General features: G+C 41.2%; 1 protein-coding gene across 3 annotated transcripts in view; it reads left to right on the top strand.

Annotated features, from left to right (window-relative positions):
- Nucleotides 1-23,071, top strand: part of PRDM10 (PR/SET domain 10) — a 116,674-nt gene that overhangs the window by 54,709 nt on the left and 38,894 nt on the right. For 2 of the 3 annotated variants that reach the window (XM_066259739.1, XM_066259737.1), the window contains 3 exons: nt 17,351-17,576; nt 19,443-19,684; nt 21,907-22,110. In XM_066259739.1, coding sequence (XP_066115836.1) covers nt 17,351-17,576; nt 19,443-19,684; nt 21,907-22,110 — 672 coding nt within the window. The remainder of the gene's footprint in view (nt 1-17,350; nt 17,577-19,442; nt 19,685-21,906; nt 22,111-23,071) is intronic. The other variant, XM_066259738.1, reaches the window with a different exon arrangement.

Genomic DNA, 23,071 nt, shown 5'->3' with positions numbered 1-23,071 from the left:
CCATCAGCGGTGTATTGAGGTTTCCAAGTATGATTGTATTTTTGTCAGTTTTTGTTTTAAGATCAATAAGTAGCTGTCTTTATTTTGGTGCTCCTTGGTTTGGTACATATATAGTAAGGATTATTATGTCTTCTTGATTCAGTGTCCCCTTAATCATTATGAAATGGCCATTTTTGTCTCTGAGTACTTTTGCTGTCTTGTAGTCAGCATTATTAGATATGAGTATTGCTACACCTGCTTTTTTTTGGGTGTTGTTTGCTTGGAGTATTGTTTTCCAGCCTTTCACTTTGAATTTGTTTTTATCCTTGTTGCTTAGATGTGTTTCTTGTAGGCAACATACAGTTGGATTTTCTTTTTTAATCCATTCTGCTACTCTGTGTCTTTTTATTGGTGAGTTTAATCCATTTACATTTAGTGTAATTATTGACACTTGTGGGTTCCCTATTGCCATTTTATAACTTGCTTTCTGCTAGTTTTGTATCTTGTTTGATTCTTCTCTTTTGTTTTTCTATATTTGTTTTTGTTTGTTTGTATTCCATACTTCTTTCTTCTGTTGCTACCTTTTAAAGTCATGTGCTTCTGTGGTGGTTTTTTCAAGGGTGGTTACCATTAAGTAATAAAAAGGGTACCTACCATATTCATTGTAGTACCCTATCTTATGAGTGTTTCTGCACTCCATCGTCCTTTGCTACCGTTAATCTCCGTCCTCTCCCCTTTTTTTTGTTTTTGTTGTCACAGTTTATATTTGGTTTTATTGTGTTCTTGGTGGAGCTTTTACTTGTGGTTTTGTTTTGTTTTGTTCTTTGTATCTTGTTGGAAAACCCCCTTTAGTATTTCCTGGAGTGGGGATTTTCTGATGATAAATTCCCTCATCTTTTCTGTATTTGTGAATGTTTTTATTTCTCCTTTGTATTTGAAGTATAGCTTTGATGGGTATAGTATTTTTGGTTGAAATTTCCTCTCTTTCAGGGCTTTAAATATTGCGGTCCACTCTCTTCTAGCTTGTAAAGTTTCTGCTGAGAAATCTGATGATAATCTAATAGGCCTTCCTTTATATGTTGTATTCCTCTTTTTCCCTGGCTGCCTTGAGAATTTTTTCTTTGTTGTTGGTTTGTGCCAATTTCATTATGATGTGCCTTGGAGTAGGTTTGTTATGGTTAAGAAAACTCGGTGTTCTGTTTGCTTCTTGAATTTGAGGCTTTAGTTCTTTCCACAGGCTTGGGAAGTTCTTGTCTATTATTTGTTTGAATATATTCTCCATTCCATTTTCTCTCTCTTCTCCCTCTGATATACCTATTATTCTTATGTTATTCTTTTTGATGGAGTCAGATAATTCCTGTAGGGCTTTCTCATTTTTTAAAATTTTGAGTCTCTCTCTTCTTCTCTCTGTTGTGCCTGAAGTTGCTTATCTTCTATGTCACTAATCCTACCTTCTATCTGGCCTGTTCTATTAGCTAAGCTTGTTACCTCATTTTTTTTTTTAAAGATTTTATTTATTCAATTTTCAGAGAGAAGAGAGAGAGAGAGAGAGAGAGAGAGAGAGAAAGGGAAAGGGGAGGAGCAGGAAGCATCAACTCCCACATGTGCCTTGACCAGGCAAGCCCAGGGTATTGAACAGGCAACCTCAGCATCCCAGGTCGACTCTTTATCTCACTGTACCACCATAGGTCAGGCTACCTCATTTTTCAGTTCATGAATTGAGTTTTTCATCTCTGTTTGATTTGTTTTTATAGTTTTAATTTCCTTGGTAATATATTCTTTGTGTTCATTGAGTTGTTTTCTGAGCTCCCTAAATTGCCTTTCTGTGTTTTCTTGTATATCTCTGAGTATTTTTAGGATTTCTATTTTAAATTATCTGTCATTTAGCTCTAAGGTTTTCAATATATTAAATTTTTTCTCCATAGATTTTTCCACATCTATCTGTGCTACTTCTCTATCTTTTGTATCCATGATATTTAATTTCCTTTTTCTTAATGGCATTTGAGGGTGCTCTTGTTGATAGCACTTGTTTTCAGTATGTGGGACTCCCAGACGCTCCAAGGATAGATTTTTCTGTCTCTGGTTGATGAACTTGTTGAAATTTTGGGGAGATTTGTTGGTCGCGCTCCTCACGGCACCATTTGATATGTTCACTTTTTTAGAAGACCAATCATGGGTCTATTGACTCATCTTTGCATTCCATATCTTACATGTTCTCTATAATCATTTTTATATCTGCTTTTTTCCCTGTTATTTGAGTAATTTCCTTTATGGTTCCCATATTTTCTTATGGTATTTTTATTTACTTTTATATTAAATTATAACTTGCATGTATAAAAGTGCAAAAAATTTTAAACATATAGTACAATGATATATCAAGAAGTGAACATATCCCCTAACACTCAGGTTAAATAATAGAGCTCCTAAAAGCCATCCTCATGCTCCCTCCTTATCACTCTTCCTTCCCTTCTAACTACTCTCCTGCCTGCTAACACTGTAGCTTTACTTTTCCAGGTTTTGAACTTTATATAAATGGAATTACTCAGTATGGTTTCCTTTTTGTCTAGCTTTCAATGTTATGTTTGGGAGATTCATTCATATTGTTGGGTGTAGCTGTGGGGTTTTTCTCTTCTATTTTTATTGCTATATAGTATTCAGTTTTATCAATATAAAACTACAGTGTATCCAGGACTGTAATCCTTCTTCTACTTTGTTCTTCAAGATTATCTTGGCCCTTAGCTTTGCCATGTACATTTCTGAATCAATCTGGAAGTTTCCACAAAAGTCCTGCTTCATTTTCATTGGAATTTCATTGTATCTATACATCAGTGTGTGAAGAATTGACATCTTTATAATACTGTGTCCTTCGGTCTGTGAATACGTATAGCCCTGGCTTTAAAATAAAAGTTAAAAAGATGCCTTCCAAGAAAAGGTCTCACACATCTTTCAATGAATTTATTCTTAGATATTTGGTGTATTTTGATGGTTCATAATTAAAATTTTTATTTTCTAACTTTTTTTTCTTAATTTTGAGGGAGAGAAAGAGAAAGAGAAACAAGAAGGGAGAGAGAGAGAGTGAAAAGCATCAGCTCATAGTTGCTTTCACTTTAATTGTACATTGAGCTTCTCTAAGTGCTTTGACTGGGGCTGTGCCAGTGACCCCTTGCTCAAGCCAGAGACCTTGGGTTTCTTAGGCCAGCAGCCTTTGGGCTCAAGCTGGTGAGCTTTGGGATCGTGTGGACTATCCCCAGCTCAAGCTAACCACCCAGCACTGACGAGTGAGCGATGATCAGAACCAGCGACCTTGGGGTTTTGAACTGGTGACCTCAGTGTTCTCGGTCAATGCTTTATCTACTCACCACCACCGGTCAGGCTCTTCTGTTTTGTTTTTTTTTTTTTTTCAAATTATTTATTTACTTATTCATTTTAGAGAGGAGAGGGAGAGAGAGAGAGGAGAGACAGAGGGGGGAGGGAGGAACTGGAATTATCAACTCCCATATGTGCCTTGACCAGGCAAGCCCAGGGTTTTGAACCAGCGACCTCAGCATTTCCAGGTCGATGCTTTATCCACTGCACCACCATAGGTCAGGCATGGCTCTTCTGTTTTTGACTCTTGATAGTCATGTTGTCTGTGCATACTAACAGTTTTATTTCTTTCCAGTCCTTATGTCTTTTTTTTTTTTTGGTTTGTTCCCTTTTTTGTCTGGTGGCTAGGATCTCTAATATATTATTGAATAGAAATGATGAAGTAGCATTCCTTTTGTCCTTCCTGCTCTCAGAAGAAAAGTTTTGCTATTAGGAATGATGTTTAGTGCAGGCTTTATATAAAAAAATACCCTTTACCAGGTTTAGCAAGTTGTCTTTCTTTTTAGTTTTTAATGTGAGTTTATTAATTGATGTTTGCTATCAAGTGCTTTTTCTAAATCTCTAGAGATTTTTCTCATTTTTTAATATATGGTGAATTATATTAATTGATACTTAAAAATTAAGCCAGGTATAGGTAAATATAGTACTCAACTCCTCTCACAAACATATCAGAATTACAACTAAACTATAGAACGACTGTCATTCAGAACCACCTGGAATCTAGCTGAATGAAAGTCCTATAATTAGGGATTTAAAGGAGAAACCACATCACAACTGGTAGGAGGAGTGGAGACATGGAACAGGCTTGTCCTACACCCACTTTATACCATGTATGATGGCATAAAATCAGGAAGAAATCTTGGCTTAGGAGGTCTTCCCCAAGGAGCAAAAGGTCCCAACCCCACATCATGCCTCCCAGCCCAGGGTTCCAGTGCCAGGAAGAGAAGTCCCCATAACTCCTGGTTGTAAAAAACCAGTGGAAATTGTGGCTGAGTGAGACAGAGGGCATCTGGAGTCTCAGGCAGTTTCTCTTTAAGGGCGCACACATGGAATTTTCAGACTCACTCCCTCTGAGTTCCAGTACTGACGCAGCAGCTTGAAAAGAACCGGGAACATACGGGAGGAACTAAATTATTCTGCATCAGAGCTTTAAGAGCTGGGAAGGCAGCTTTCTACCAGATAAAAGTGCTGGCTCCGGCCATTGTTCCTTTTCTGAACCCTCTCCCCACAATCCAGGAGGTGAGTGCCATTTCTGAGTTTCCATCAACCTGGCTTACACTGTTCACCCTGACCAGGTGATTCCCTGACACCGAGCCCACCTAACCTGCAGGTGCCCTCCACTCCCGCAAGCTGTTTCTAGTAGCTTTTCCATACAAATGGCCTCTCCTGCCTCATGCTTTGGACTTTCCTAAAATCTCTCACACAAGCAGCATCTGGCCTTTGCATGCCCCTACCCCTTGCTAAGTGGCCCCAAGCCTGACACTAGTGGCAGCTGGCCTTGGTTCACAATTTGGCTTTTCTTGGGCACCTTCAAGCCCAGCACAAGTAGCATCTATCTTCACATTGCTCTGTAGTTCTTTCTGAGTGGCCCCAGACAGGGCACAGTCGGTGGCTGACCATGCATCTCTTGGGAGACCCCAGAGCCAGTGTATCCATTGGTCAGCTTCAGACCATGCCATATTTAACCATACCACCTTCAAAGTGCCACACTAAAGAGGTAGACTTGATGAGCACCAAAGCCCCACAGAAGCAAGTATTGTTCTGTAGGGTCAGTTTCTGCACAGCAGCTCCTCTGCTGTAGTTGCAACCAGCAGTCCTTGGAGTTAATCAGCCTAGGAGTCAATCTCTCCCAGTGATGTCACCATCAATGAAGGCTCCACTACAACAGGACGGTGCACACAGCCCACACAGGGGTGCACCTGGAGCACCCAGCTTGGGTGACTGTGGAGGCTATGCCAGTGGACCCTACCAGGACACCTACTACACAAGGCCATTCTACCAAGTCTTAGAGATGTAGCAGCTCTGCCTAATTTATAAAAGGAACATAGAAAAGCAGCCAAAATGATGAGATAAAGAAACATGAACCAAATGAAAACACAGAGAACTTTCCAGAAAAAGAAATGGAAGCAAAAAACTACCAGATTACAGTTCAAAACAATGGTTATAAGCATGCTCAAAGAACTTAGTGAGGACATAGAAACCATGAAGAAGAACCATACAGAGATGAAGGATATGCTAACTGAAATGAAGAATAAATTACAGGGAATCAACAGTAGAGTAGATGAAGCCAAGAGTCAGATCTTTTTTTTTTTTTTTTTTTTTTTTTTTTTCATTTTTTCATTTTTCTGAAGCTGGAAACGGGGAGAGACAGTCAGACAGACTCCCGCATGCGCCCGACCGGGATCCACCCGGCACGCCCACCAGGGGCGACGCTCTGCCCACCAGGGGGCGATGCTCTGCCCATCCTGGGCGTCGCCATATTGCGACCAGAGCCACTCTAGCGCCTGAGGCGGAGGCCACAGAGCCATCCCCAGCGCCCGGGCCATCTTTGCTCCAATGGAGCCTTGGCTGCAGGAGGGGAAGAGAGAGACAGAGAGGAAAGCGCGGCGGAGGGGTGGAGAAGCAAATGGGCGCTTCTCCTGTGTGCCCTGGCCGGGAATCGAACCCGGGTCCTCCGCACGCTAGGCCGACGCTCTACCGCTGAGCCAACCGGCCAGGGCCAGATCTTCAATTTGAAACATAAGGAAGCAAAACACCCAATCAGGACAGCAAAAAGAAAAAGGAATAAAAAAATGAAGGTAGTGTAAGGAGCCTCTGGGACAACTTCAAGCACACCAACATTCACATCATAAGGGTGCCAGAAGGAGAAGAGAGACAGCAAGAAATTGAAAACCTATCTGAAAAAATAATGACAGAAAGCTTTCCTAACCTGATGAAGGAAATAGCCATATCAGTCCAGGAAGCAGAGAGTCCCGAACAAGATGAACCCAAAGAGGCCCACACCAAGACATATCATAATTGAAATACAGAAGGTTAAAGACAGCCTGACCTGTGATGGTGCAGTTGATAAAGTGTTGACCTGGGATGCTAAGGTTGTCAGCTTGAAACCCCTGGGCTTGTCTGCTCAAAGCACATACGAGAAGCAAGTACTATGAGTTGATGCTTCCTGCCCCCCCCTTCTCTCTAAAATCAATAAATAAAATATTTTAAAAAAAGGTTAGGCCTGACCTGTGGTGGCGCGGTGGATAGAGCGTCGACCTGGAATGCTGAGGTCACCAGTTCAAAACCCTGCACTTGTTTGATCAAGGCATATATGGGAGTTGATGCTTCCTGCTCCTCTCCCCTTTCTCTCTTCTCTCTAAAATGAATAATAAAAAAATAAAATAAAAAGGTAAAGACAAAATCTGAAAAGCAGCAAGAGAAAATCAGTAAGTTATTTACAAGGGAACCCCCATAAGACTGTCAGTTGATTTCCTAACAGAAGCCTCACAAGACAGAGAAAGATTGGCAGGAAATAATCAAAGTGATGAAAAGCAAGGACCTACACAGGAGAAGTGCCCAACTGCTTCTCCACCCTTCCCCCTCTCCTTTCTCTCTCTTTCTCTTCTCCTCCCACAGCCAAGACTCCATTGGAGCAAAGTTGGCCCGGGTGCTGAGGATGGCTCCATGGCCTCTGCCTCAGGCATTAGAATGGCTCCGGTTGCAGTGGAGCAATGCCCCAGATGGGCTGAGCATTGCCCCCTGGTGAGCATGCCGGGTGGATCCTGGTTGGGCGCATGCGGGAGTCTGTCTGCCTGCCTCCCCCCGCTTCTCACTTTGGAAAAATACAAAAAAAAAAAATAATAATAAAGTCATGGGGATGTAAAGTACATTATAGAGAATGCCCTAGCTGGATAGCTTGGTTGGTTAGAGCAGTAGTCCCCAACCCCCGGGCCGCAGGCCGGTACTGGTCCGCAGAGAAAGAATAAATAACTTACATTATTTCCGTTTTATTTATATTTAAGTCTGAACGATGTTTTATTTTTAAAAAATGACCAGATTCCCTCTGTTACATCCTTCTAAGACTCACTCTTGATGCTTGTCTCGGTCACGTGATACGTTTATCTGTCCCACTCTAAAGGCCAGTCTGTGAAAATATTTTCTGACATTAAACAGGTCCGTGGCCCAAAAAAGATTGGGGACCACTGGGTTAGAGCATTGTACTGAAGCACAGAGGTTGCTGGTTCAATCTCTAGTCAGGGCATATACAAGAACAGATTGATGTTCCTCTCTCTCCCCTGCTTTTCCTCTCTCTTTAAAATCAATAAATTAGCCCTGGCCGGTTGGCTCAGCGGTAGAGCGTCGGCCTAGCGTGCGGAGGACCCGGGTTCGATTCCCGGCCAGGGCACACAGGAGAAGCGCCCATTTGCTTCTCCACCCCTCCACCGCGCTTTCCTCTCTGTCTCTCTCTTCCCCTCCCGCAGCCGAGGCTCCATTGGAGCAAACATGGCCCGGGCGCTGGGGATGGCTCTGTGGCCTCTGCCTCAGGCGCTAGAGTGGCTCTGGTCGCAATATGGCGACGCCCAGGATGGGCAGAGCATCGCCCCCTGGTGGGCAGAGCTTCACCCCATGGTGGGCGTGCCGGGTGGATCCTGGTCGGGCGCATGCGGGAGTCTGTCTGACTGTCTCTCTCTGTTTCCAGCTTCAGAAAAATGCAAAAAAAAAAATAAATAAATAAAAAATAAAAAATAAAATCAATAAATTAAAAAAAGAAGTACAGCCTGACCTGTGGTGGTGCAGTGGATAAAGCGTCGATCTGGAATGCCGAGGTCGCCAGTCCGAAACCCTGGACTTGCCTGGTCAAGGCACATGTGGGAGTTGATGCTTCCCGTTCCTCCCCTATTCTCGTCCTCTCTCTTCTCTGTAAGATGAATAAATAAAGTCTTAAAAAGAAAAGGAAAACAATTATTTAAGAACCGAGATTTTAAAGCATTTTAATTTTATTTATTTATTTTGTGCCAGAGATAGAGAGAGAGACAGACAGGAAGAGAGAGAGATGAGAAGCATCAATCATTAGTTTTTCGTTGCAACACCTTAGTTGTTCATTGATTGCTTTCTCATATGTGCTTTGACCAGGGGGCTACAGCAGACCGAGTGACCCCTTGCTCAAGCCAGCGACCTTGGGCTCAAGCTGGTGAGCTTTGCTCAAACCAGATGAGCTCGCACTTGAGCTGGCGACCTCGGGGTCTTGAACTTGGGCCCTCTGCATCCCAGTCCGACGCTCTATCCACTGCACCACTGACCAGTCAGGCAGAACCGAGATATTTTTGAAAGTGAAAAAAGAAACAAATATAAAAATCAAATAAATTAAATAAAAACCCAGAATCCTAAATTTGGGTGAGAATATCATTCTCATACATATGGACTCATGATGTATTTTCTCTTAAAAAAACAACCAAACATGTTTTCTAGTCCTGGCTTCTGGAAAGGTTTAGATACATTCATCCACTCATCCATCTAGTAGCAACGAGCTGATGTGGTCTCTACAGTTTTTTTTTCGTGAAACGAATCAGGGCTACCGAGAAAATGGCGGTTCTAGCTCTGGGGCAGGTAATGTACAAGATGTGCCTGAAACATCTGGTCTTACCACAATGCAAGGAGCTTAGTAATACCTTCTATTCTGGGGTCCTGTGGAAAGACCTAACTCGAAGGAGCCAAAATGTGACAATTTGAGCTGTAAAAAAAAAGGAAAACATTTACAATCAATTGAAATACATTAAATATGTTTAAAATTCATAAGCTCATACAGATATTAAAAGAAATAACTCACTGGTCACTTTTTGAGGATGCCAGGGGACCACCACATTCATTAATCAGGAAACCAGTAAATGACAGGCAAGAATCCAGCCTTTCTGCCTGTAGGTACTCAGGTAAACAATTACTTGATGAGAGAAACTTCTTTATAGAAGCATTTCAACTAATAAATAAAGAGGGCATGACTGGCTTAGAATATCACCATTTTTCATCTTCTAATGAAATGGATCTAGGTAGCAATCAACAATATTCTGAAACCATCAAGAAAAAGCTGATGAGGCACTTTATAATGGATGAATACACTTAACCCTCTGAACATTGTTAATATCACAGGAAAAGAGAAGACCATTCATTAGAGGCCTCCCACTGTTTTGTCCCTTCTACTGCATTTCATCATATAGGGAGTTTTCCTCCTCCTAGACTGAACTGGAATCCAATTGAGTCTCTGCATTCCACTGCCAGCTTAAGGGAAGTATGGTAGACAAAATGGAACAAGTTAAAGGACATATGAGGATGCAGTCAGCAAAATCTAGACTGTGGGAAACTAGGACAAATAGCCTAGTTTTTTCTACATATAAATTGCAAAGGAAAAGAAGAGGAATGGAAATTTAAAATTAAAGGAAACTTTGAACAAATCAATTAAAAAAAAAAAGATCATTTGGGGAAATCCTAACTCTAAGTGGGTATTTGATGATATTAAGGGATGATTAATTTTTAGGTATGATAATATATAAAATTAAAAGTCATTTTCTCATAGAGATATCTATGAACTATTTAGAGATGAAAATGTATAATGCCTAAGGTTTGCTTCAGAATAATCTAGTGAGGGTAAATGTATGAGAGGAGTTAAAATAAGGTTAGCCGTGAGTGGATAATTGTTGAAGCTGAGTGATGGGTGAGGTGTATTATACTGTTCTCTCTATCTGATACCTGTTTGAAATTTGCCATTATAAATGGGAAGGTAATTTTGCTAAGACTTTCTAAATTGCTTTTCATAAGCTGAAAAAATTTAGATTCCTACCAACAATATAGGATTTCCACACACCCTTGCCTCATTGGGTATTTGCATTCTTTTAATATTTTGCCAATCTGATATGCAAAATGGTATTCTGTTGTTTTAAAATTAAGGCATAGTTTTAATTAGAGATTTTGTTGCCATTTGCACCTCAAAGGGCCCTTCATCTTCTGCAATCTCCAGAAACAATCTGTTTCATGTTCTGTACAAAAGGGAAGTTGTACTCAGATAGCCCTGTGAACATGGTCATTATGTGGAAATGTATCTATTGGCTTAGCATCTTATTACAGTTTCAACCAGCAGTTTTTATTTCTGGCTATAACACCTCATTGATTGTCAGCTTATTCTGTGACCTGGATACATTCTGGTTAGAATGTTGAAGTGAGGTTTTATTTATTTATTTATTTATTTATTTATTTATTTATTTATTCATTCATTTTAGAGAGGAGAGGGAGAGAGAGAGAGAGAGAGAGAGAGAGGAGAGACAGGAGAGACAGAGAGAAAGAAGGGGGAGGAGCAGGAAGCATCAACTCCCATATGTGCCTTGACCAGGCAAGCCCAGGGTTTTGAACCGGCGACCTCAGCATTTCCAGGTCGACGCTTTATCCACTGCGCCATCACAGGTCAGGCCTGAAGTGAGGGTTTAACACAGACGATAAATACTTTTTTTTTTTTTTCTCTTAACAAAAAAGTTTCCTATCATCAGTCATTTTTAGTGGTGGTGATATATGAAGCCTTTTTCATATGTGTATTCCCTCTTCCTTACGGAAGGCACCAGTACTCTTCAAACCTGGAAGCATAGTCTCTTCTTTGTTTCTAAAAGCGGACATGTGTGACTCCCCACACACTGAGAGTGAAATATGCTGCGCTGATAACTGATCTCAGTAGGAGCCCAGAGCATTCTGTTGTGTTTGCTGCTGTCCAGTGTAGCTTCAGTTTTCACTTCTCTGATAAATTGTATCCAAAATGCAAATGAGTTATATAGTTTTAGAAATAATTACAGAGTACTCTAAGTTTAACACACGCTTTTTTCTCCTCCCTTGTTTGATTGTATGTGACAAAATGTACAGGATTCAAATCTTTTTGTTTCATATTCTTTTTCTGTAAGTCTGATTGGCACCCATTGCACCTTACTGCCTGGCTGTTGTCTCTGGAGCAGGTGTGGTGACCCTATGGCTCTGGGATTCAGGGTGTGTGTGCTGCTCGCCTCTGTTGCCCTCCTTGAACAGACTTCACTCCGCAGGGGCCATTGTGATGTAGTGGGAAAACGCAGGGCAGAGTCAGAATTTGAATTTTATCTTTTCCACTTAGGAACTGTGTAGTAATGTAACCTGGCCTCGAAGGAATTTAAAAACATGCCTATCTCTCAGTAAGTGTCAGTTGAATTTGAATTATTAAACAATTTTATAATGCATGCTACTGTGGGTTAAGGTCTATGCTCTCTGGAGGCATACAGTTTTGACCTAGACATGATTGTCATTGACCCTTTTCATCCCTTTTCAACAGTAGTTTGCACAATTCTGGCATGTGTTCAACCTCTGCTTTAACATCAGTCTTTCCAGATAATGCTGAAGTGTTCAAGCCTTTTCTTTGCCAGTCTTTCAGGGGAGTTCGGTGCGGGGGAGGAGAAGCTTGGTGGTACTATTCTAATGTCAGCTTTCTCAGCAGTGGCAGGAAGCCAGCAGTAACCTCACCGAACCACAGTCTTTCTAGCAGCATCTGTTGGGAAAAAAATACATGCAGCTTCACTGGAATGACTGAATTGCTGAATGCATTCTGTGAAGTTGGCTCTGCAAAGAGCTGAAGAATTGATGAGCAGAGGTGGACATATGCTTTGGTTGTTCAGTGTGTGATAACATTCAGTGCTAACACGCATACAATTTAAGTGCTTAGAATAAAGGGTGATATTGAAACTGTGCTCTGAGATAACAAGTGGGAACCAAGTAGCTTTGTTGCAGGATCAGGGGAGGAAGCTAAGGGGAGGTGGCAAATGCAGTTTTATTGCCAGACATTCCCTGCTCTTTTCCTTGTAGAGTCCTCACCTCGATGGGTATTTTATTGTTTTTACTGAAGCTGAAGCAGAAACACCCCCAGAACTTGGCCCTTCTGCACAAAGCTTCTAAAAACTGAGCTCCGCGGATAGAATGTCATGTGAAAGTCTGGGCTCCTGGGTTACATGAGTGCATGTTAGAACATGCAGATACTATTTGAGCTAACTGATCTTACCTGCTCTCTGAAGCCTGAGTATTAACAAATGTTGGGCAATGATCTTAAACTGCCGCAGTCAGGCTCTGTTTAAGAAGTTCTCAGACTTTGATGCACAACTGAAAAAAGGATGTTTCTGTGACTAGCAACAGAGTTCCTTTTGATGCCTAAAGGGATTGATGTCATTTCCAAAGGGGCCATATATATTTTCATGAAGTAATCTTCATTGAATTCCTAATGTTCAGCAGACTTTTAAGGTGTACAAGAAGTATATGATGTTATCTCAGCCCTTACAGTATTTATGATAAAAATAATGTATTATTATTAATACGAAGCACTTACTAAAGGCCAAACACTTTACCGCTAGCCTCATATATGTTATTGTTTCATTTAGTCCTCACAGCAGCCTGTTAGGTATAGGTTTATTACTATGTCCATTTTACAGATAAGGAAACTGAGGTTCAGAGTAATTTATTAAACTGCTAAGTAGTAGGGCCAGATTTTAATCCAAACCTGTCTAACTCCAAAGCCCATGCTCTGCTTCCCTGCGGTGCGGTTGGAGTGACATGGTGGACTCGTGAAAATGCATACTATTGGGAAGTAGATGGTGTTTGGCAATGGATACAAAGCTGTGAGGGATTTCTAATGTATGAGATGTCAGGATGAAGATTCTGAAAGATCTTGGCAGATGGGAAGAACAGAAAAAGTAATAAAATGAAATTTATTGGAGATCAATGTGAAATCCCCTCATTTAAGTGAAAATCAGCTACTTGAGTCCCAAGGAGGAGAGAAAAAGGACTCCGGGATTTTAGTTAACTGCAGATTCAAAACAGGTCGGCCATAGAGCAGTGGCAGTCATAAATGCTAATTACCTAGAGATATGGAACCCACTGAGGGATGAGTGATGACAGCAGGATGACAAGGGACCCGGAAGTTTGGCCATGTGAGCAATGCTTGGATGAATTACAGGTTTTGTTTTGTTTTGTATTTTTCTGAAGCTGGAAACGGGGAGGCAGTCAGACAGACTCCTGCATGTGCCCGACCGGGATCCACCTGGCATGCCCACCAGGGGGCGATGCTCCACCCATCCGGGGCGTCGCTCTGTTGCGACCAGAGCCATTCTAGTGCCTGAGGCAGAAGCCATGGAACCATCCCCAGTGGGCCATCCTTGCTCCAATGGAGTCTTGGCTGCAGGAGGGGAAGAGAGAGACAGAGAGGAAAGAGAGGGGGAGGGGTGGAGAAGCAGATGGGTGCCTCTCCTGTGTGCCCTGGCTGGGAATCGAATCCGGGACTTCCACATGCCAGACCGACGCTCTACCACTGAGCCAACCAGCCAGGGCCTAAATTACAGGTTTTGAGTCTTTACATATCTGAGTAACTGTCTGAATGTGGCAGAAGGTTTAGACTTACTCTAACTTGAGAGGGAAGTTGTAGGTCCCAACTAATGCATGGAACATGATACCGGGATATCTCTACTCCACAGAAACCATCATTAATTCTTCCAACATGATCCGGGCTGGCTTATGAGATGAAACGTGGGTGTGAGGCTGGATGATGTAGAGTGGAATTTTGTGACTAAGTGCCACGGGAGATCAGAACAGAGGAAAGTCAGGGAGCGCTAGCGCAGTCCAGTGGTTCATGCGGAAACTGGAACATGATACCTGCTTTAGAAGGGGTGGGAAGAGCATTCTCCATGAGGAAAACAACATATAGGAAGATAAAGAAAAGGGAGTAGACATTTAAAAAATGCTGTATTTATTAAATAGAAAAGGGACATGGCTTGAATATGACTTCGGGTGCTAACTGGGCAGGAGAAATAAAATCGGTTAAAAGGAATCTGGGCTGGTCTATAACCTATGACACTTATTTAGGAGGTGAGAAAGCTCTGTAAGGTACCATTTATTTATTTTTCCTTTTTATTGAATTTATTGGGGTGATGCTAGTTAACAAAATTATACAGGTTTCAGTTGTCCAATTCTACAAACCTCATCCGTATACTGTGTGTTCACCACCCAAGTCAAGTCTCTGTCCATCACCATTTATCCACTCTGTACCCTCCTCCACACTCTCCCATTCCTCCTCCCCCTGGCAATCTACCACACTGCTGTCTGTGTCCGTTTTTCCTCTTTTATTTCCTTTTTTGCTCAATCCTTCCACACCCCTCACCCGGGCACCCCACCCCCACAGCTGTCAGCCTGCTCTCTGTCTATGAGTCTGACTCTATTTTGTTTGTCAGTTCATTTTGTTCATTAGATTCCATATATGAATGAGATCTTGTGGTATTTCTCTTTCTTTGACTGGCTTATTTCACTTATCATAATGTTCTCTAGGTCTATTCATGCTGTTAAAAAGTGTAAGATTTCCTTCTTTTTTATTTTTATTATTATTTTTCTTCTTTTCCAAGTGAGAAGAGGGGAGATAGAGACTTCTGTACATGCTTTGACCAGGATCCACCCAGCAACCCAGTCTTGGGCCGATGCTCCAGTAAAGAACTGTTTTTAGCAGTGAGGCAGAGGCTCTGTGAGCCATCCTCAGTGCCCGGGGCTGATGTGTTCAAAGCAATCAAGCCATGGGTGGGAGGGGAAGAGACAGAGAGAGAGAAAAAGAAAGAGAGAGAGAGGATGGGAAGGGATGGGGTAGAGAAGCAGATGGTTACTACTCCTGTGTGCCCTGACCGGGAATTGAATCTGGGACATCAACATGCCAGGCTGATGCTCTACCACTGAGCCAACCAGCCAGGGCTGTTTTTTTTTAGATTTTATTTATTGATTTCTAGAGAGAAGAGTGAGAGAGAGAAAGAGGGGAAGAAGCCAGAAGCATCAACTTATAGTAGTTGCTACCTGTATGTGCCTTGATTGGGCAAGCCCAGGGTTTCAAACCAGCAACTTCAGCATTAAAGGTTGATGCTTTATCCACTGCATCACCATAGGCCAAGTTTCTCTTTTTTATTTATTTTTCTTTTTGTGGCCAAGTAGTATTCTAACATACAAATATACCGCAGCTCTTTTATCCACTCATCTACTGATGGACACTTAGGCTGGTTCCAAATTTTTGCTGTTAGAAATCATGCTGCAATGAACATCAAGGGTGCAAATATTCTTTCAAATTAGTGCTTTGCATTTCTTTGGATAAATTCCCAGAAGTGGAATCATAGGGGCATAAGGCAGTTCCATTTAAAATATTTTGAGGAATCTCCATACTGTTTTCCACAGTGGCTGCACCAGATTGCATTCCTACCAACAGTGCACGAGGGTTCCCTTTTCTCCACATCCTCGCCAACAGTTGTGTTTGTGGATTTATTGAGGAAAACCATTCTGATAGCTGTAAGGTGATATCTCATCATGGTTTGCATTTCTCTGATGATTAGTGATGTTGAGCATTTTTTCATATGTCTACTGGCCGTCTGTATGTCCTCTTTAGAAAAGTGTCTATTCAGGTCCTTTGCCCATTTTAAATTGGATTGTTTATATATATATATATATTTTTTTGGATTGTTTATATTTTTGATGTTAAGTTTTTAAAGTTCTTTGTAAATTTTGGAAATTAACCCCCTTATCAGGTGTATCAGCAAATATGTTCTCCCATTCAGAGGGTTGTTTTTTCATTTTGTTGTAAGTTTCATTGGCTGTGCCGTTCATTTTTTTTTTTATTGTTTTCCTTGTTTGAGGAGATATATCAGAAAAAATATTGCTACGAGAAATGTTCAGGATTTTACTGCCTATGTTTTCTTCTAGGAAGAAGCCTACTTTGCTAAGAATTTTTAACATAAATGGGTGCTGAATTTTATCAAATACTTTTTCTGCATCTATTGATAATGATCATGTGATTTTTGTCCTTCATTTTGTTTATGCAGTATATCACATTTATTGATTTGTGGATGTTGTACCAACCTTGCATCCCAGCAATAAATCCCACTTGATCATGGTGTATGATCTTTTTAACATATTGCTCGATCTGGTTTGCTAATATTTTTTGAGGATTTTAGCATGTTTGTTCATCAGGAATAATGGCTTATAATTTTCTTTCTTTGTAGTGTCTTTATGGTTTTGGAATTAGTATTATGTTGCCCTTGTAAAGTGAGTTTGGGAGTCTTCCCTCCTCTTGAATAGTTTGAGAAGGATAAGTGTTAGTTCTTTGAATGTTTGGGAAAATTCACCTGTGATGCCATCTGGTGCAGGACTTTTGTTTGTTGGGAGTTTTCTGATTACTGCTTTAATTTCAGTAGTTGTAATGTACCATTTATTTTCTGCTGCATATTTGGTAAGGTAGCATTAACCCAATAGGTGATCCAAACTTTCTCTTATTTGCAAAAGACTACCTCAACATGATGAAACAAATAGATATCTCTTTCATTTGTACTTAAAAACCTCATCCTTTCTGAGATGTAAGTGGGGAAGCTGTTAACTATTGAATTTTACCAACTGTATGCTGCTTTATGTTTTAGTATTAAAAGTAAAGGCATTGAAGATAGGTCAAATCCTTACCTACACTGTGTGGCCACACTGAAAAGGCAAGAAGGACCCCCACCCAAAATTAAGTTCTGATGTTAAGACTGATGATTCCACACTTACACCAAGAGGGCAGGAAAAGTTTTGTTACTTGTATATTTGAAGTCCCTGGGGAGACAGGGCTGGCCTCTCAAGCAGGTTTCAAATGTCTTGAGAGTAAGGAAAGGAGACTGGCTCAGCTCGGAGTTTTGTTGAGGTGGAGGGTGCGGTCAGCGTGAGGGTTTGAGAGCACGTAGTGGTGCTCTCGGGCTTTGAAAGTCCTGCCAATGTCAGAGGAGGGGGCACCGGGATTTCCTAGCAGCTTGCCTGGACGTAGAGCAGCACTAGCAAAAAGAAGGCAGACTCCCCTTTACAGCCAATACAGGGCCTTGAAGGGAACTAATGTGAAGAACACCGGCTGCCACAACTGTGTTTCATGTGTGTCCATGTGTATCAGCTAACTGAAAGCAAGTGTGTGCTAACTTTATGACGAAACTTTGTCCAGGCCTCATTACCGGTACATAACCAGGTGTTGCCATCAATTGAGAGTGTGGATGGCTCAGACCCTTTGGCTACTCTGCAGAACCCTATGAGTAGATTGGAGGCCAAAGAGGAAGAGGATGAGGACGAGGATGAGGACACAGAGGAAGATGAGGAAGATGATGGTGAAGACACAGACTTGGATGATTGGGAACCAGATCCACCTCGGCCCTTTGACCCACACGACTTATGTAAGTACGAGCTAGTTCTTGTGAGTGAGAGCTTCCTGTGTGCAGACACTGTGCTCCCTGCTCCGAGGGCATCAGCTTCGTCCTCAAGCTCAGGAGAAGCTAGGCAGCTTGCTCAGTCTTACAGAGGGGTGACTGGTGGATCAAGCATCAAGCCTAAGTCTCTCTGACACCAGAGCTTGGACTACCAAACTGCTGTGATAAGTTTGTCCAGTTCTGGAATATTCAGTACTTTCAGCTCTAATATGTTTTACCTGTTTTCATAATTACTTTTTAAAAATGCCTGTTGTGACCTGGCCAGTTAGCTCAGTTGGTAAAAGCATTGTTCCAAAACATCAAAGTTGCAGGTTTGATCCCCAGTCAGGGCACATATGGGAAGTAACCAGTGAATGCTCAACTAAGTGGAACAACAAATGAATGCTTCTCTGTCTCTCTTTCTCCCTCTCCCTTTTTTTCTCTCTGTCTCTCTAAAATAAATCAATTAAAAAAAATGCCTGTTGTATTCCAGCACGAGCACTTTACATTTTCTGACTTGTTTCATGTTCTCCACAGCTTTCTGAGGTAGGTAGCTTTCTCAAGGTCATGCTCAGTTGTTGTAAGAGTCAGGTCATTGGGCTCCAGTGTGCCTACGGTTTGACATAACACATACTGCCTGTCTGTACTGCCTGCCTGGGGAGTAGGGTGTTCCTGCTTCTACCTGCCAAATCATTGCTTCTTTGCATTGATTTCCATGCTTCCATGGTAGAGTTCTTATCTCATTTATTTGAGTAATCCAGGCTATTCAGAGCTTTGTGGTCCCACTTTACTTCTCCTGGGAACTTCCATGTGCTTTGGGTAAAGCCCTTTTGCATGGGACCAGTGCTCACCTTACATCAATCGAGAACTGCCTCATTTGTTTTTCCATGGACTCAAATGTTTTCATGGCCATTCCTTAGTCAAATATACATAAAGTCACTTTCTCTTACAGGCACTAATATAAAGTAGATCTCCACTGTTGGAGAATCGTTGAAATTGAAAATACCTATTTCCTAACCCAGATCATCACATGGCTAGAATTGGGTAAAATATGATTGGTTAGTTAATTTGGTAAGGGTCATGAGTATGATCTCTGTGTGCTCAAGTCATTTTCCTCTCTTTTGTGACTATATACATCTAGTTCTGACCGCTGACAGATGGGTGCTATGGGGAAAAAGGGAGTGAGTGTGGGTGCTTAGTGCAAGCTGATCACTTGGAAATGAGCTGGAAACACCTGTTCTGTCAGGGCCGGGCTATCGTGCCATCCAAGTGAATGAAGGCTGGGAGGTTAAACTCATTCATTTTCGTATTATCTTCACACAGTCTGCGCTGAGCTCTCAAACTGCACAGCACGCTTTGTCTTTCTGTTTGCCGTGCCCTGACAGTGAGGCTTCCATAATTTTTTGAAGAAACTGATTAAGCAGTATTGTCAGGGTTCTTTTTAACAGCTTTATTAAGATATAATTTATATACTATAAAATTCACCTCTTTCATCTCATCAGATTTTGTAACATTTAGCCTAATAAGCTCTTCTCTTTTTCCTTTCAGACATATTGTAATTGATTTGTAAATTTAGTGGCCACTATTTGAATTAATTTCCAGTAGAGGAATACGTCACAGCCACAGCCTGCATATTATTTTTGCAGGTATAGCTAATTCTACCTGATTTTAGAGGAAAAGTACAGGATTTTATTGGCCTTTGAAAGCTAATATATAACAATTGAATGGGTGCTGTAATTGTAGGAGTTAATTGAATTTTGGCCTGAAGACTTGGGGATTTTTCAGCTTAGAACTTCTTACTAAAAATCAAGTCATGTTGAAAGAGTCGACTTCCAGATTTTCTTTCTTTTGCAGGGTGTGAGGAGTGTAACAATGCACACTCTTCAGTGTGCCCAAAGCATGGCCCCTTGCACCCCATCCCCAACCGGCCTGTGCTCACCAGGGCGAGAGCCAGCCTCCCGCTGGTCCTCTACATTGATCGGTTCCTCGGAGGCGTGTTCTCCAAAAGGCGCATCCCTAAGCGCACCCAGTTTGGCCCCGTGGAGGGACCCCTTGTCAGGGAGTCTGAGCTCAAAGACTGTTACATTCATCTAAAGGTAATGTAAGCTTTATTCATAGTTCACTTTTGTTCTGATAGTTTTTAAACAGACGCACATTTTTCTCTGAGTCTCCTCGTTCAAGTTCATAGCAGTTGTTTGCTGAGGCATTATGTGATTAACTCTGAGAGATGTAGTTCTTAGAGCTGTATTAGTTGGCTAGAGCTGCCATAACAAAACACCACAGTCTGGGTACCTTTAGGACAGAAAATTTTTGTCTCACAGTTTTGGAGGCTAGAAGGCCAAGATCAAGTTTTGGTAGGATTGGTTTCCACTGAGGCCCCTTTCCTTGGTTTGTAGTTGCCACCCTCTTGCTGCCTCTGTACATGGTCACCCCTCTCTGCATGGGTGCCCAGTGTCCCTCAGGGTGTCCTGCTCTCTTCTTATAAGGATACAAGTCAGATTAGATTAGGACCAGTGGTGGGATTCAAATAATTTAACAACCGGTTCTCTGTCCTAATGGCCATTTTAAGTATAAAAAAAATGATATACCTAAAGGTAGTTTATTATTTCATGCATTTAATACTTAAATAAGAATAAAAGAGGTAAACAAACTATATTATAAGAAAGAGTTTTAAAACATTAATGAAAAAATATTAAATAATACCTGACAAAAAACAATAAATCTGTTATTTAGGATATTTCCATATTGCTTCTTCTTTTTCTTTTTCTTTTTACAGAGACAGAGTCAGAGAGAGGGATAGATAGGGACAGATAGTCAGGAATGGAGAGAGATGAGAAGCATCAATCATCAATTTTTTGTTGTGGCACTTTAGTTGTTCATTGATTGCTTTCTCATATGTGCCTTGACTGTGGGGCTACAGCAGACCGAGTAACCCCTTGCTCAAGCCAGCAACGTTGGGTCCAAGCCGGTGAGCTTTGCTCAAACCAGATGATCCAGTGCTCAAGCTGGCGACCTCAGGGTCTCGAACATAGGTCCTCCGCATCCCAGTCCCACACTCTATCCACTGTGCCATCACCTGGTCAGGCTCCATATTGCTTCTTGATTGGCGTCTTCACTTGCAACTTTTAAAATCTATGGATGGAATGAACATTACTGTGGGCACTTAGAATAAACACACTGTTGCACAGATGAATGTTAAAAAAGAGTAAGGAATGTAAATGTGTGATTTCCACATTGGGTGGCTGCCCAGGTACTCACCTTAGGGAGAACCATGATTACAAGTGCCATTTTTAACAACCGGTTTGCCAGACTCAACAAAAAATTAGGTATCAGTTCTGCTGAACTGGTGCAAACTCGCTGAATTCCACCACTGATTAGGACCCACTCTAATGACTTCATTTAAATGTAGTCACTTCTTTAAAAATGTTGTCTGCAAATATAGTTACCTTGTGAGCTATTAAGGGTTAGGTCTTCAACATGCAAAGTTTTTTTTCTTTTTTAAATTAAAAAAAATTAAAAAAATTTTTGTGAGGGGACATAAATTTAGTCCATAACAGGGTCTCTAACAGCTTTTTCCCTCCCCAAACTGACTAGAACACAGAGGATTATGTAGACTCATGTAATCTGCTAAGTACAAATCATGTTTTCAAGGAAACCACTTTGCAATTTTTGAAACAAATGTTGAATCTTGTGTTAAAGAACAGTTCACTGTATGTTAAAGTGTACTTATACTGATCTCCACGTGATGCTTTTGCTTCTTTAATCCCTTGCTGTCTGCCTCTGCAAGAGTTGTCTGGAGACCCAAGGAAGGGTGGTAGGAAGGAAAAATATTTGGGATCTGTGTTTTGAGAAATTAGCTGCTGTTGTGGAGAGGTGTTCTTTGGTAAATGCTCAAGATTTCCAAGAAGAAATATTACTTTATAAAGAGAAATACAGTCTATACATTATATATGAATGCAATTTAATCCCAAATAAAAGCAAGTTGTAATGAACTGGAGAGTGTTTTGCTTGCATTTTCTGGCTTATTTGTAGCAGTTTTTGATGAATTAGTTAATGATGAAACTTCAACTGAAGCTACAAGGTCAGGTCGTTAACTTTGAAGCTCTGCCAGGTAATTTTCCTGTAGGTGGGTCTTCAGAAAGCATCCTTTCCCTTTTACATTTGACAAGACACAATTCCATATCTATCCACAGGGAGAATCGGGATATATGGTTAGTTTAAGGAGCAATATGATGTATATTCTGACATTAATGCCTATCATTTTGAAGATTTGATTTTCATTTTTTGGTGTAGCTTTCACCTTTCTCTTTGGTTGCAGGTGTCTCTTGACAAAGGGGACAGAAAAGACAGGGATCCACATGAAGACCTGTGGTTTGAGTTGTCTGATGAGACCCTGTGTAACTGGATGATGTTTGTACGTCCGGCCCAGAATCACCTGGAGCAGAACCTGGTGGCTTACCAGTATGGCCATCATGTGTATTACACAACAATTAAGAATGTGGAGCCCAAGCAGGAGCTTAAGGTACAGAGCTGGGCTATGGGGCCTCGGCTAGGAATTGTGCTTATTTAATGCTTTTCCTGCCTTTTTTCCCCCTGAAGGGGGATTCTTACAAAAATGATTCCTTCCTTGTAATTCACTTACTCATTGAATAAATGCTACATACTGTACACCTATAACAGGGGTCGGGAACCTATGGCTCGTGAGCCAGATGTGGCTCTTTTGATGGCTGCATCTGGCTCACAGACAAATCTTTAATAAAAAAAATAATAACTTAAAAAATATAAAACATTTTCATGTATTACAATCCATTTATTTCCTACTACTCATGTTCATGGTTGTGGGTGGCTGGAGCCAATCACAGCTGTCCTCTGGAACAACACCAAATTTTTATTGGATAATGTGTAATGTACACGGGTCATTGTATGGCTCTCATGGAATTACATTTTAAAATATGTGGTGTTCATGGCTCTCTCAGCCAAAAAGGTTCCCGACCCCTGACCTATAATAATCCCATAAATAGAACAGAATAAAATATGTTTGACTTTTGGGTATATCAGAGGCCTACATGAGGGCACTAGGCCAGGGGATAAGGAAGTAGTTGTCTTGAGGTGCAGACTGGTATTTGTGATGGAGTGATTAAAGATAGGGCCACTCCACATGATTTATACACACTAAAGAATAATTAGTTGAGAAATGTCCTATTCAATGGCATTCAGATGTATAGGCAAGATTTCTTTCTTTTTCTGAATAATTCATTTTGCCCAAAGAATTCTATGCACAGACTTTTGATTTCAGGAGTATGTTTTCCAGGAATAACTCTTTCTTCTATTTGTGTAAATATTAATTCTTGGTGACAGAATGAAAATTATGCAGTGATTCCAAGTGAAAATACCTTTAAAAAAATCTATGTTAGAGCGGGCTCATCTGGCTTGAGCAAAGAGCTCACCAGCTTGGACCCAAGGTCGCTGGCTCCAGCAGGGGG

Source organism: Saccopteryx bilineata, chromosome 2, assembly GCF_036850765.1.
Source record: "Saccopteryx bilineata isolate mSacBil1 chromosome 2, mSacBil1_pri_phased_curated, whole genome shotgun sequence".
NCBI classification, from domain to species: domain Eukaryota; kingdom Metazoa; phylum Chordata; class Mammalia; order Chiroptera; family Emballonuridae; genus Saccopteryx; species Saccopteryx bilineata.
The sequence above is the reverse complement of the archived record's forward strand: the minus strand, read 5'-3'. Positions and strand labels throughout refer to the sequence as shown.